Consider the following 14,986-nt stretch of genomic DNA (forward strand, 5'->3'; position numbering starts at 1 on the left):
TCTGGACATATGCAAGTATCCCAAAATTTCTATATAGTTAAGCTTTAAGCAAAATTAATGTACATGAATATACCATGCCTAAAGCTGGAGATCTGCCTGGAAGTTGAAACTTTCACAATGGCGTTAACTTTTAATAACATTGTTATTCGTATCAAGTGGGTAGGTCATTGTAACCTGCTTTACCCTGTGGTAGTTCAGAGTGATGTGATGAACACTAAAAAAAGTTTGAATAAATGCATGAAGCTGGCAGCAATGGCAGTATAACAAACTTCTATGCAATTGACCTGACTGGAAAATGATGACACCAAGGGTAAAGCACAAGTTCTCTTGTACGTTGTACACATGAGCTAACAATGTCCACAGTATATAACCTTCATCCATTATGCTGAAAGCAGCCCAAATTTTATAATAAAAGTGTCATTATTCTCAAAGAAAGGGAGACAAATGCCTTCAATAACCTAATTTTATGAGGTAATTTATGTTTGATGGCAACCAGATATATAAAATAGTTTATCAAAAAATAGTGGTCACAAGAAAATTAGAGATTTGGAACTTTAAAACTAAAATACAAATACACATAACAGAATAAACTGACTAAATTATCATGATTTATATCTAACTGCTGCTGAACCAAATTGGACAGAAGAAAAATGGCTGGATGGAGAGAAAGATGGACAGATTATGTTACTGTTAATTGTAACGGAACACAAGACACTGTTTCAGATGAGCAGTTGTAATTTTATTTTATTTATATAAATAGTATCAATACTAAATAAAATGTGGCATACATTCCCAGGATTCAAAGCATAGTCACTTTCAAGAAAACTATTCGCCGGAAATCAAAGCATCAAACCATTTTAAAGTCAACAACATTTAGATAAATAATCATAAACTTTAACTTATAAAAAATTTAACAATTATAACAAATACTTTGAAACACTATGTACAACAAATACTTTGAAACACTGTACAAAATTATAACAATTGTTCAGCTGAATGCAGCATACAGTTAATCAAGAAGTGTATGTTAAGAAACATACAGTATGCCCCCAAGGCAGGTTATTTGTATATAAAAGGGCATAACTCCACGACACCAATCAGGGGCATGGCCCAAGGGCAGAAATGCTACAGGAATTGTATGTTTTTATTTATTCCAAATAAGGTGTAAATTGGGTGCCAAAAAATAATACAGCTAAAAGATGTATCATACTTTCTGAACCCCAAAGCATAAGTTGTAAAAGGTGATAAGCAAATGTGACATTTTATTCCAAGTATGTACCAAAATTGGAAAAGTTACTGAAACAATAATAGTAATAATGAATCAAAAGTGTCCTAGTTCTTGACACCATTGCTCCATCCAGGGGTTTAACCCTGAGGAATATGGTAGTATTTCCAATTTATTGTTAACTGAATACAATGTTTATAAAAGCATACAAAATGGAATCAAACCTTTACCCAAATGGTGTCCTACATACTGACTCCATGTCTCCACCCAGAAAATTGAACCTGGGATGGGAATGGTCCAAATCCTTACAGTTAGTGTGTGATGATTGTTATGAAAATACAGTGTCGAAAAAAATAATCCTTAAATATGTATTCCCCATTATAATTCTGCCTATGGAAGCAAGCTGCGGCATAATCCAGGAATAGAAGTACTACTGAGCTAAGTGGATTATATGATATTTCATCCAAATGTGAAGTGAATCAAGTGCAGGATTACAGACATATTATTTTGTAATATTCATTTATTTTGTTGGGTTTTAATGTTACTTTTAAGACATTACTGACTATATCATGCAGAGGAAATGGGAGGCATGTGCCTTTCCCAAATACATACTGATACAACCAATAGAAGCTGACCTCGGCAGCATCAAATCTACAACCCTTGGATAATGAGCACAATGCTTTACCAACTGGCTATAAATATAAGTGAAACCAAACTGTGTCCCCAATATAATTTTTGACCAATGACACAGACAAGGAGAAAAGAATGGTCCTGAGAAAAGGACAGCATGTGAAGTTATTGATGAAATTGCAGGAGTTGAAAAATCTCTCAAACTCCATCCTACCTGTCAGGTAAGTATTACCATTATAAACTTTTCTCCACCAGCTGCTATAGAAATCTAAAAGCCGACAGGTATAAAAACTTAAAAACAGTTGCAGCAAAAGTTGTTTTCTAGAACTTATTATGTGACCCTTGTAAACACAAGTTCAAATATTCCTCACAGAGTTCAATCAAACTATATAACACATGTAATTCATAGGATACAGTATATATGTGGTTATGAACTGACTGCAACCATTTGGTATGTTCATCACAAGGTTCATGAAAAGCTCTCTTCCTCTGCATTATAACTGACAAGTATGTGGTCTATCTGACAGTGGTTGATTAACTCCGTCAGGGTGGGTTTGGGTTCTGACATCAGGTTATGAAGATCTTGCAAGGCTTCTTGGCTGACAGAACGCCACTTTTCTATCAGTTTGCATAAAGTTGCAAGATCATTCTGAAAAATAAAGCAAGTCAGCAGATGAAGTCAACCTTTGCATATTTTCTACTCTGTGAGGAGCTTTAGAAAAGCAGTGTATTTCTGTATTTTATGGAAATTTAATAAAAATGCAAAAATAAATTTGTAAATGTAATAAAATTATGCAAAGCAATTTAATTTTAAGCATTTAGTCCAAAGTGTTTAGTGTTTATGATGGTAAGTTCAATCAGGATAAACTACACTATCAGTACTAGTTCCAGATGTTTGTGGATATTTGAATTACTAGTACATAATTATTGCAAGAACACTCATGCAAATACAGTCATGTAAGTGAATGCACCTTGAATTAATCATGATCACCAAGCCTTTTGATGCATTCATATTGGCGTCATTACTGTCTTGATGATTAAGACTCAGTTTCTTTTTTTGCAGTGTTCACAAAATACTGTATATACTTTCTTACAAGTCAGATCCAACTGTAAACAACAAAGACCCTGATCTACTGGCATATTATCTGAATGACAGATCAGGGTTTACACATTTTGCAGTTGGATCAGACTTATATGTGGGTATACATGGTATCCCAATTTTTTTCTCCAAAATGCAGTTCCAATCCAGGAAGAAAAAAAACCAATTTACTGGATGCTAATCTCAAGCTCTTTGTGTGTTCAACATGTCAGAAGTTACGAATTTCTTGCAATGCAGCCCTAAACATGTTGAAAATTTTACTTACAAAGCAATCTTTTTCAACTTCATGCCTAAAATTATTTTTCATAAATTTACTGAGAATCTTGACTGTGGTAGCTAAAGGTGGGTGGGGTGGGGATTTTGTTTTTTGCTACACATATAAAACATAAATTCAGAAACTCAATTAAATTCCTAATTTTACAGTATTTACCACTTAGATATTTGTGGCACACTTTAACATAACTAAATGATGCAATATGCAAAACCTAATGTTGTAAAAAATGACCACAAAAAAATAAATTCCTCACCTTTGCTCTATACATTTTGACCATATTCAATTTCCTCAATGTGTCTTCATTATGTGCAAGTAATTTCTGCAGTCTGTCTCTCTCTACTATAAGTTCTTCAGCTGAGATATCGCTACTGTCAGGGCAAGAAGTCATTTTCTCCATCTGATCTTGGTCAGAATCACAACCAGTATCACTAAATGTTAGTTTTGATCCTTTCAAAGAGAAAGAACTTAGCCTTGACTTTGATGTCAATGGTGTCCCCAATGTTTTTGTTGCTTCACTCCCAACAACTGCTATGTGCTTCAACACACTAGATACGGTACTCTGTTCAGCACTTTTCACACTTGTAATAGAAATACTGGGTGAGCATGAATCACTCTGACCTTGACTAAGACTCGTATTTGTCACAGAAACACTAGGTGAGGATGAATCACTCAGACCCTGACTTAGACTACCATTTTTCCCTAGAGACAAACAGTCCTCACTTTGCAATAAACTAAAATCACCCTTTGAGGATATCATAGATTGGACAGTAACACCTAATACTTGTATCTTCTCTTTTAAAAATTTTTCAGGGGTAATTTCAATTTGTTTTTGATGTCTCCATGGTGACTGGAAAAGTTTTTGTTTAGCACCTGAAAAACCATCATCATCATCATTAATATTAACAGTAGTCACTGTCTTCTCAGGAGGACACCTTAATATATCACTCATTGGCACAGCAAGGCGAGGCTGCTTATTCAGTGGTTGGTCGCCTGGTGATGTATGGTAACGTCCGCATCTTTTCAATCTTTCCTTCAAGCCTGAACTCATCTGTAAAACAAGGAAATTCTATCTGTTACCTACATTTTATTTTTAACCCGACGAGAAAATTTATTTTAAAAAAGCAAATTACATAACATTTATTGAAAGTAGGTCATTAAAGATGCTGAAGAACAAATGATAGGTAGAAAGAAATAGCATTTAATGAACAAATTTATTCACTGCTCTGAAGTTTCATAATACTGCATTATGATTTGTGGAAAATATATGCAGGTGTTCATCTATAATAATATGGTAAGTTCTCCCACAAATAACATGAGATTTTGACCACTGACCCTTAGCGTGAAGTTAAAAGTATGAGAAAAATATAGAATGTACAACATTTATTGGAGAATGTTAAAGGTAAATATCGTGTTTATTAATATAAAAAAACAGAAAAATCACAAAAGTGTTTCACAATAAAACTTCAGTAAAAGGTAAGTTTCTAAAGCTCCTGCTAAAAGATTCAAGTCAAGAAGTGTATAACAATTGTACTAGGAATTCTGTTCCACTGCTAATATTGACAAACTGATGAAAATCCATGTATGGAAATAGAAAATATAGACCCTTTATATGCACTGAAATAAAAAAAATATTGACTCTTTATATATCTCTCTATTATGTACCTCAAAATGGTTTAACAATAATTCATCCTGTGAATTTGACCTCTGACACCTAGATCTGCCTACCTCAAGGATATTATTCCATGTAAACTGGCAAATCTTATTCAATGTTTAATGTCTACAAGGTATCCAAAGTCTAATGTCTACCAGGTATCCAAAGTCTAATGCCTACCAGGTATTCAAAATTAAATGCCTACAAGGTATCCAAAGTCTAATGTCTACCAGGTATCCAAAGTCTAATGTCTACAAGGTATCCAAAGTCTAATGTCTACCAGGTATCCACAGTTTAATGTCTAAAAGGTATCCAAAGTCTAATGTCTACCAGGTATCCAAAGTCTAATGTCTACAATGTATCCAAAGTCTAATGTCTACAACGTATCCAAAGTCTAATGTCTACCAGGTATCCAAAGTCTAATGTCTACCAGGTATCCAAAGTCTAATGTCTACAAGGTATCCAAAGTCTAATGTCTACAAGGTATCCAAAGTCTAATGTCTACAAGGTATCCAAAGTTTAATGTCTACCAGGTATCCAAAGTCCAATGCCTACCAGGTATCCAAAGTCTAATGCCAAGTCTAATCCAGACCTGGCAAAGCTAACAAGACTTCCTCAGTAAGACAGTAAATTTGTTTCTGTAAGTTGGGCCAGTTTTCAGAACAGTGTAACAAAATATAATGTAATGCTATTTGTCAACCTGGAAAACATGCATTTAAAAGTCCAGAGGTGTGATTCAAAACTGATGTACCAACTGTAAACATCTTGTTCAACTCAAAAGTTTGCAAAGTTTCATTTAACCTTAATTACCTCCAGTACAGTTTCACAAACTGCAGTTCCAACCCTACACAGCTCAATGACTTCTTGATAACTCTCAACTGGATTTAATCCCTTAAAAAAATGGCGCGGCGATGGCAATCATCTTTCCTGTCATGTGACGTACTGAAATCAACACATGATGTCCACTAAAATTAATTGCTGCTCTCTCCGCTTTTCTCTCCAAGAATCCGAATATTCCATTTTATTTTTCTGAACTATTAAAACTGCTTAAGATATTCATTGTCCATTTTGTCCTGACCACTTGCTTGTTAGTCATCATTTAAAAAAACAGCTTGATCATGCAGACATGTTGCATCACAAATATGTGCAGTTTTAAGCATATGAGGTACTCTGGTAAATTTCTTCTAGTTCCCTGACCAATTCCATTAAATCTAATATGAAACCTAGATCCAAATCAAACTCCGACAAACCAGTTTCCAGATTTAACCCCAAACTATTGTATTGCAATAATCTGATCTTTTATTCCATAAGTCCATATTTGAAGGGTAATTTCCATAAGACTTACAGCAAAACTGTAAGAGTTGGCAGGTCTGCTAATCCCTTCTAGGTATACAAGGTCTAATGCCTACCAGGTATCCCAAGTCCAATCCCATCCAGGTATCCAAGGTCTAATGCCTACCAGGTATCCCAAGTCCAATCATGTCCAGGTATCCCAAGTCCAATCCCATCTAGGTATCCAAGGTCTAATGCCTACCAGGTATCCCAAGTCCATTCCCATCCAGGTATCCCAAGTCCAATCCTGTCCAGGTATATAAGGTCTAATGGCTACCAGGTACCCCAAGTCCAATCCCATCCAGGTATCCAAGGTCTAATGCCTACCAGGTATCCCAAGTCCAATCCCATCCAGGTATCCAAGGTCTAATGCCTACCAGGTATCCCAAGTCCAACCCTGTCCAGGTATACAAAGTCTAATGCCTATCAAGTATCTAGTCTTAAAGAAATGTTGCCAAGGACCATGAATTTGCCAATAATGTTTAATAAAGATGGCTTAAACATTATCATTCAAGGTAATGATGTGTAATAATGTTTGTCCTTCAACATGCATCTCTTTTGAGTCTCTCAAATGCAAATGATTTGAGCTGTTCCACTTGGTGTACTTTGCCTATGCAAATTAGCCTAATGGGCTCTCCAAAAGCAGTACTCAAAGGATGCAACAGGACATAACCCTAGCTATTGTCATTCAGTAATCTGTGAAAAAGCAGCTGTTGATCTTTCACCACCTTACTTTTTAACTGCCTCAATGGTAATCAGCTGTATAAACTGAACCAACAATAGCTGTACACGAGCACTAAGCAGGACTGTTTCTGTTTGTACAGGCTATAGCTCACTGGTACATATCATGGTGGTAAAGAAAGGTCTCTATATTGTTTTGGGGGTGGTTGTTACAAAGATTACTTAAAGTAATATTCTAAACACTGCTTTATCAGTGGGTTTGGGGGTCTAAAATAATGTTTTCTGCACAAGTCAGGTATGCTTTATATGATTTACAAATATAATCTAACACTGCCACAACTGCTGTTGTTGAAAAAGTGATACACAGTTGTGACTTCTGAACCCTCAGTTCTCTATGGCTTGATGATGAACTTAATGTATCACTGAAAACCTCAACATAACAAAATCTAACTGATGCACATAATGATTAATAAGAAATGTAACAAGATCTACTTTCCATCCTTTCACAATGTCCCAAGATATAAATCTGTATACCTGTCTCCCTGCAGATGTAGGGGTCTGTGCCATGGAAGGGAATGATGAGATGCACTTGAATTCAAATTGTTATTCCATGTTATAGAAATCTCAAATGATGAAGCATTGCCGTCTTTTCCACAATAGCTTGTTAAACAGCACCACACATCTGTAAAAGGAAATTTAGCACATTTTTATTATGGGACAAATGAACTGCAGGTGATTTTTGTAAAAACAAAAGATGTCGATGCCTATGATTAAAAACACATCTGAAAAGAAATACAGCAAGCAGACAAGAGTTTCTCAGAATGATGTGCCTTACATTTATTGCAATGATAGCCTTACAAAAAACTTTAACAACTGAGTTGACACTCTTGCCTCCCTGACACTAAGATATCATGCTCAACACATTTTTCTCAGGCTATAATAACTTTTATATGGAGACGAAGGTTGTCATTAATGACGATATCAATGTACTGTCTGTCCATATTTCTAAGGTAGTGATGTACTTGAAGGTTAACAAATTTTCATGGGGTACCAATTTTTCATGGATTCTGTGGTTGTTTTAATCTACAATATTAAAAACCAAACAAAAAATGAGCCACACGGTTAACAAAAAACCCCTTCACATGGTTTTCTCATGGATACATTCCTTACTATCAACACAGCTCAGCTATTTGTTAATTGAACTTCATAACTATAATAAAATATCTTTTATAGGTTGTTTTTTTATAGCCCATTTAAACAAAAAGGGATTATAAAGTGGTTTATAGTGTTTCAGTTCACATGTATTTATTATGTATCCACTAGCGGTCTTTGCCAGTCAGTGCGTTAAACTGATAGGTGTGATGAGATCAGTATGGATACAGAAAGTATTGAAAGAGAATAAAACATTTAAGTACCAGTATTACTGAATATCTTTTAATCTAATGAAACTGAGCTATTGAAACGAGACTGTAAAATACTGGAACTCTTGAAGTGCAATTAATAATTAAAAACCATATTTATACTCTACAAAACCAGAAAATACACATAATTCTCAAAATATTTATTCTGAAGACAACTATAAGAAACCTGTACGAAGCCAGATTCATCAGGCAGAGAGCACATGTCAATGTGGTAATTATATGATACAGCAAAACCATTGCTGACATGTGCTCGATTCTTTTGTTCTTTTACAAGTAGCATTTAACTTTCATTTAACATTTTGGAATTTTCGTACAACATTGGAAAGTGGTTTATTGTTAATATCACTTGACTATTGGACCTCAGATGTCATGGATATGTGGTTGCGAGATTTGTGTAGTCATGTGGCTAGTAATGCAAATGGTGAGTACCAGGTCAAATTTCATCAACCCTGTAGTTTCATCCCATCTGTCAGAGGATTGTTAAAACACTGATAATACTCACTATTTCTCAAAAACTAAAACATTTTCCTGTTTATTTCATGCAGGTATGACTCAACAAGGATTTTGTTCATTGACACTGACCATCATACCACTGATACTTCAAAATACATCTGCTTAGAAGTGAATACAAGGCGTCAAGCTCATGTTATTGACATCACTGCTGTAAGCACCAGTTAAGGCGGCGCTCACCAGTTAATATGTACTTTTGACAGAGTGACGTATGTAAGGTGAAGTAGTTCGCATTTAAAACATGCACAATGGAGAGAATTTTGGCATACCTCTATGCTACATTAATGTAATGTGGATGATATTTCTTTGGATATTGTACTTTTGGAAATTTTACATGATTTAAGCACACTGCTAACTAAAATGACTGCTCCCTTGTGTTAAAAAATCAGCCTGAATTAGTCTAAAGTACACTATACATAGCAGCTATTAAAATAGGGAAAATGAATTTTGCAAGACTAGACAATACCAGCTGCTAAAAGTGCAATGAATGAATTACCAAATATACAGAATGTAAAAAAAGTTATTGGCTCTTTTTTATACAATTTACCTCTGAAGTTCAGGAAGTGAAAATGACCAAGTAGAGCTAGCACTTTTTTGAAAGGTGCACATCTGAAGTAAGGCCAAGCTGTATACTTTACAACCCATAGTACACCCATCAATCATACACCAAAATAAAGGGAATTAAAGGTTCTTTGAATTATACATAAGATATACAAGGTCTTTTTTAAATAGCCAGTATAACCAGTGAGGAAAGCCGGGGAAATTCTTTTTCTTTAAAATCTTAACCCTATGGAAAATGCGAAACTGTAAAGCGCCACCTAATGCATGGAGACCATAATGGTGCCTAATGCAAGGAGACCATAATGGTACCTAATGCAAGGAGACCATAATGGTACCTAATGCAAGGAGACCATAATGGTAACTAATGCATGGAGACCATAATGGTACCTAATGCAAGGAGACCATAATGGTACCTAATGCAAGGAGACCATAATGGTAACTAATGTATGGAGACCATAATGGTACCTAATGCAAGGAGACCATAATGGTACCTAATGCATGGAGACCATAATAGTAACTAAGGCGGCGCTCACCAATTAATATGTACTTTAGTGAGAGTGACGTATGTAAGGTGAAGTAGTTTGCATTTAAAACAAGCACAATGGAGAAAATGTTGCCATATCTATATGCTACAGTAATGTGATGTGAATGATATTTCTTTGGATATTGTACTTTTGGAAATTTTACATGATTTAAGCACACTGCTAACTAAAATGACTGCTCCCTTGTGTTAAAAAATCAGCCTGAATTATCTAAAGTACACTATACATAGCAGCTATTAAAATAGGGAAAATGAATTTTGCAAGACTAGACAATACCAGCTTCTGAAAGTGCAATGAATGAATTACCAAATATACAGAATGTAAAAAAAGTTATCGGCTCTTTTTTTATACAATTTACCTCTGAAGTTCAGGAAGTAAAAATGACCAAGTAGAGCTAGCACTTTTTTGAAAGGTGCACATCTGAAGTAAGGCCAAGCTGTATACTTTACAACCCATAGTACACCCATCAATCATACACCAAAATAAAGGGAATTAAAGGTTCTTTGAATTATACATAAGATATACAAGGTCTTTTTTAAATAGCCAGTATAACCAGTGAGGAAAGCCAGGGAAATTCTTTTTCTTTAAAATCCTAACCCTATGCAAAATACAAAACTGTAGAGCGCCACTAAAGTGTCAAGTAGCCAGATGCATGTTAAGGATGTACTCATGTAATCTCTTTCAAATTCCCATTTGCCCTTCTCCTGCTGAGGGATAAGTAAACAGGCGTTCATTATGACTAAAGGAGTAAATTTATTACTTTATAAAACAGCATGTCTGACATTTCAGTTTTTAAACAATGGACTTGCTCAGGACTAAATTCCTTACATAAGACACTTGCCCAATATAGGCATGATACTAGTCCCTGACCTTGACCTGTACAGCCGTGCTCATGAATTCAATTTTCCTAATCACAAAGGATGGTCAAATTTCAAATCCATTCATTTAATTGAAAAATTATACACAGGATCTCTAGTTTAATAGGGTAGAAAAGAGCAAAAGTATAGTAGTTTCTCATATTCTCGTGGTTTCCATAATCTTGTGGTAGTGACTACTGGTATTTCAGTTCTAAACAGACACTTGCATCATCAGCCAGTTTTTTATAATGGAAGTTTTATTAAATAAAAGTTTTTGATCACACCAAATAATAAATTATTTCAACAATGTTTCCTTTTCTGGAAACAAACAGTTAAGTAATTAACCAATAGAAAAAGTATCAAAGATCTACATGTACTTTCCTTTTGACCCATATAAAAATACCCAAATGCAAGTCTCCTACATCTCGTACCAAAAGCCAAATCATGTCCCACTTTGTTGAATAAGGTGATCAACTTGACAATGTTTACACTCAAACAGTCACATGGTTGACCTTGTTTACATATTGCTAACAGCCCAAAAACAAGTTAGAGAATAAGGGTTGACGTCATCCCAGAATGCTGCAATCATGTCAACATATTTGATGGTATCCCAAAATACATTACAGTGAAACCTGTAATGAATACATAATAGGTAATTAATTCTTATATTAAATATAGAAAATAAAGTGAAAACAGCTGCCTCTTGAAAGTACATGATCAATTCGTTTGATAGCATGTTCATAAAAGATGTGCATGCAACACAATCAACCTTACAATGAAACAAAGACAAGATTTTGCAAATTAACTTTTTAATAACCACACACAAACACAAAATTATCTATAGAACTACATCTGCCTTTTGAAAACCCCAATAGCAATGTGTATGAGAAATGAGGTCTGAAAGAATACAAAGTCGCTGATCCCACGTAGCCTATTAATTGCAAACAGATGGTGATTGTAAATTATAATAAATGTGATGAAATCACTATACATAAAATTTGAGTATTGATGAAAGAACAGGATTTCAGGTTTCTGCACCACCTCTTTAGAGAATAACTGAATATATAATTGTATACACTCATAACAATCGTATATAATCATGTCACCTGCAGAGAATGTTTTCCTAAACCCTGCATGTGTTTTGTCTATCAGACCATTGTCTTCTGCCTACATGTATATATCATTATTCAATATGTCAGTAAAGATCTTGCATAAAGTATCAAAAAAGGATATCCCTCTGTAATTGTTTGGATCATAAAGTCTCACTAAAGGATATCCCTCTGTAATTGTTCGGATCGCTCTTGTCAATGCACGTATAAATGACAGATAATACTGTTCTCCCACTGTTTAGGAAAATAAATGAATTTGACAATGTTCTTGTTTTTTATCATATCAGGTCCAGGAGTTTTGTTTTTAGTAAACTTCTCAAAACTTCATCATTTGTAATAGGAGTCTTTAAATCATCAACCTGTAAGTGAGGTCATTCTTCTCAAACATTATTGTCATAATCATCTAACTTGGACACAGGCTTCTTCAGTAAAGATTTCAAGTATTCATACCAGTTTTGGGGGAGATACATTTCTCTTCATGTTGAGAATAATGTGTTTCCCTATTTCAAAATATGCCAAAATTGGCAAAGGTTTTTCCTCACTTGAGTTAATTTATTCATCTGGGATTCTCTGTATATTTTCTTGAGTGCAATTATTGGTTTAAAAGCCGATTTATACTCTCATATAACTTAAGGTCAGCTTAAGTATTTGAGAATCTAAAGCACTGTAACCAGTGTGTGTGTGTGATCTGGATTTTTCACAAGGCTTTAACAATTTTTCAGTCATATCGCTACAACATCTGCAGTGTGGCAGTATATAGTGATGTCTAGCACTGGGGAATCATGCAAGAGACATGTAGCATGATGACCCACCCAGTCACATTATCCTGACACCAGGCCGACCAGTCCTAAAACTAACCTCTTAATGCTGAGTGCATAGCAAGGCAGTTATTACTACCATTTTTGTAAGTCTTTAGTATGACTCATCCATGGTTCGAACCCACAACATCCCGCATCTGAGGCGGATGCTCTAAGCTGTTGTAACCAGTAGTTTGTATTATATTTTGCCTTATCACATTCTTTATCCCCCCAATGTGGTTCTTTTATTATCATATTAGGCACCTTACCTATAATCTGAAAAACTGAACCTATATTCTGATATAACTGTTGGCTTAGTCCTACAATGTATAAGCCACTTCACTTGATATTTATGTTCTAGTGTGATATCTTATTGACTAATTAATGACTTTATTCCAAAGTCAACTTAAAATTAACATAATTGCCTCCAATTTATTGGACTTGTGTGCAGTTGTTTTCCTGCTGGCATTTTTCCAGGCTTTGTTTATAAATGACAATGTTTGTAGTACAACTTCTTCCCAACAGCAGGCGCGTTTGCTCATAGCGCAACAAAAACTGGTTTAATTAGGATCACCCACTTGACTGACTCTGTCTCAAAATGTTAAAGTATGTTAATGCTGAATTTGCGTCAAGCATTTTTCAAGGAATTTAAACAATGATCTTCAATGGAATTTTGATGGACAAGGCACGAAATGCCATTTAAAGTTATGTGTAATCAAATTCTCTAAAATGACACCTATAGCTGCAGAAAAAAACTGATGACAAATAACACCAATGGCATTAGTGCAGAAATATGGGTCAGTGGACAGAAGCTGTCACAAGCTTCAAGTACTTGGGATCAATTATCACAGATGTGGGCTCCACACCAGAACTACTTTGCATGATAGTCTATGCAACAGCAACAAGTTTGAGACCAATGTGGATAGATGCCAACATTACTCTTGGTTCCAAAATAAGGCTGATGTGCTCGAATGTCATATTCATTTTTCTGCATGCTTGTGAAACATGGACGCTCACATTAGATCTACAGAGATGGATTTAAACCACTGAAATGAGATAATACTGCAAGATCTTGGGCATCTCATACATTGATCATGTAACCAACAAAGAGGTCCACAACAGGATCCAACAAGCCATCGGACCCTATACAGACCTCCTGACCACTGTAAAAAAGTGCAAACTGAAGTGGTACGGTCATGTCTCAAGATCAACTGGACTGAAAAAAAATACTCTTGCGGGGTACAATGTGAGGGTGCTGAAGAGGCTGAAAGATAAAGAGGTCGGAAGACAACATTAAGGAGTGGACGGGCATGGGATTTGGAGATACCCAAAGGACAGTAGAGAACTGGGAAAGATGGAGAGAACTGGTTGTAAAGTCATCTGTGGTGCCCCAACGACCTCTTGGGCTACGGGTTTGACGATGTTGATGATGATGATGAGCTTCAGACAGTGAATCGGAGCGCGCACATGAGCCAAGAGAGTTGTACTATCATTATTGTTTTAAAAATACATAAATTGGGGAATGAAATGACTGGAATTTTCTTAGGGTCGAAATGTCTCGCTCCCAATTTTTGTATACAGGATGCACGATCTTCGATAAAGGTAACAACACATTGGTTTGGTGCAGAATTTGATGAAAGTGCACATCCAGTTCAAATCTTTATAAGGATTACCTAAACAAAGAAATGCAGGTACGCAATATTTCTGTTCAGAACTGAAACTGACGGGTACAAAAAATTTGATATCTCGAAATTCCCGCAAAGATGTCGCCTAACTAAAGGCCTCAATCGGATTATTTCTAACCGCTACCTTAATTAGTGGGCCGTGCTAAAACATTCTCTGTTACGTGGTCTGGTTTGGAAAAACCATATCGTGCCAGGCAAAATAACATGCACCGAAATGTAATGCAGTTGTCAGCGAAGCTAAAATGCTGACCAGTCAGCTGTCGCCAACGCATTGCTGAACACTAATACCTTCTGGCCCGATGCTAAAACCCTATCCTGCTGACAGATATAAAGAGTTCTTAATTTTATCCAGCTAAGGAGTTTTATGATTTCAAAATTTAGAAGTTACCTATTTCATCAGTTCCCAACAATTCCATGAGCTTTCTTATATATATATATATATATATATATATATATATATATATATATATATATATATACACACACACACACACACACACATATATATATATATATATATATATATATATATATATATATATATATATATATATATATATATATATATATATATATATATATATATATATGCTGTAAATATATTTTTACTGC

The 14,986-nt window shown here is 35.1% G+C and overlaps 1 protein-coding gene across 1 annotated transcript; it reads right to left on the minus strand.

Annotated features, from left to right (window-relative positions):
- Positions 1-747: 747 nt before the first annotated feature.
- LOC149795691 (uncharacterized) lies at positions 748-14,461 on the minus strand. The gene is made up of 4 exons (XM_089965566.1): positions 14,363-14,461; positions 7,427-7,574; positions 3,482-4,276; positions 748-2,504 (listed from the first exon to the last, which is right to left on the minus strand). Exons 2-4 carry the CDS (start codon positions 7,457-7,459, stop codon positions 2,325-2,327), a joined length of 1,008 nt encoding a protein of 335 aa, XP_089821692.1. The 5' UTR covers positions 7,460-7,574; positions 14,363-14,461; the 3' UTR covers positions 748-2,324.
- Between the last annotated feature and the right edge of the window lie 525 nt (positions 14,462-14,986).

The sequence above is a fragment of the Sinohyriopsis cumingii genome, chromosome 7 (assembly GCF_028554795.1).
Source record: "Sinohyriopsis cumingii isolate HCF-2022 chromosome 7, ASM2855479v2, whole genome shotgun sequence".
NCBI classification, from domain to species: Eukaryota; Metazoa; Mollusca; class Bivalvia; order Unionida; family Unionidae; genus Sinohyriopsis; species Sinohyriopsis cumingii.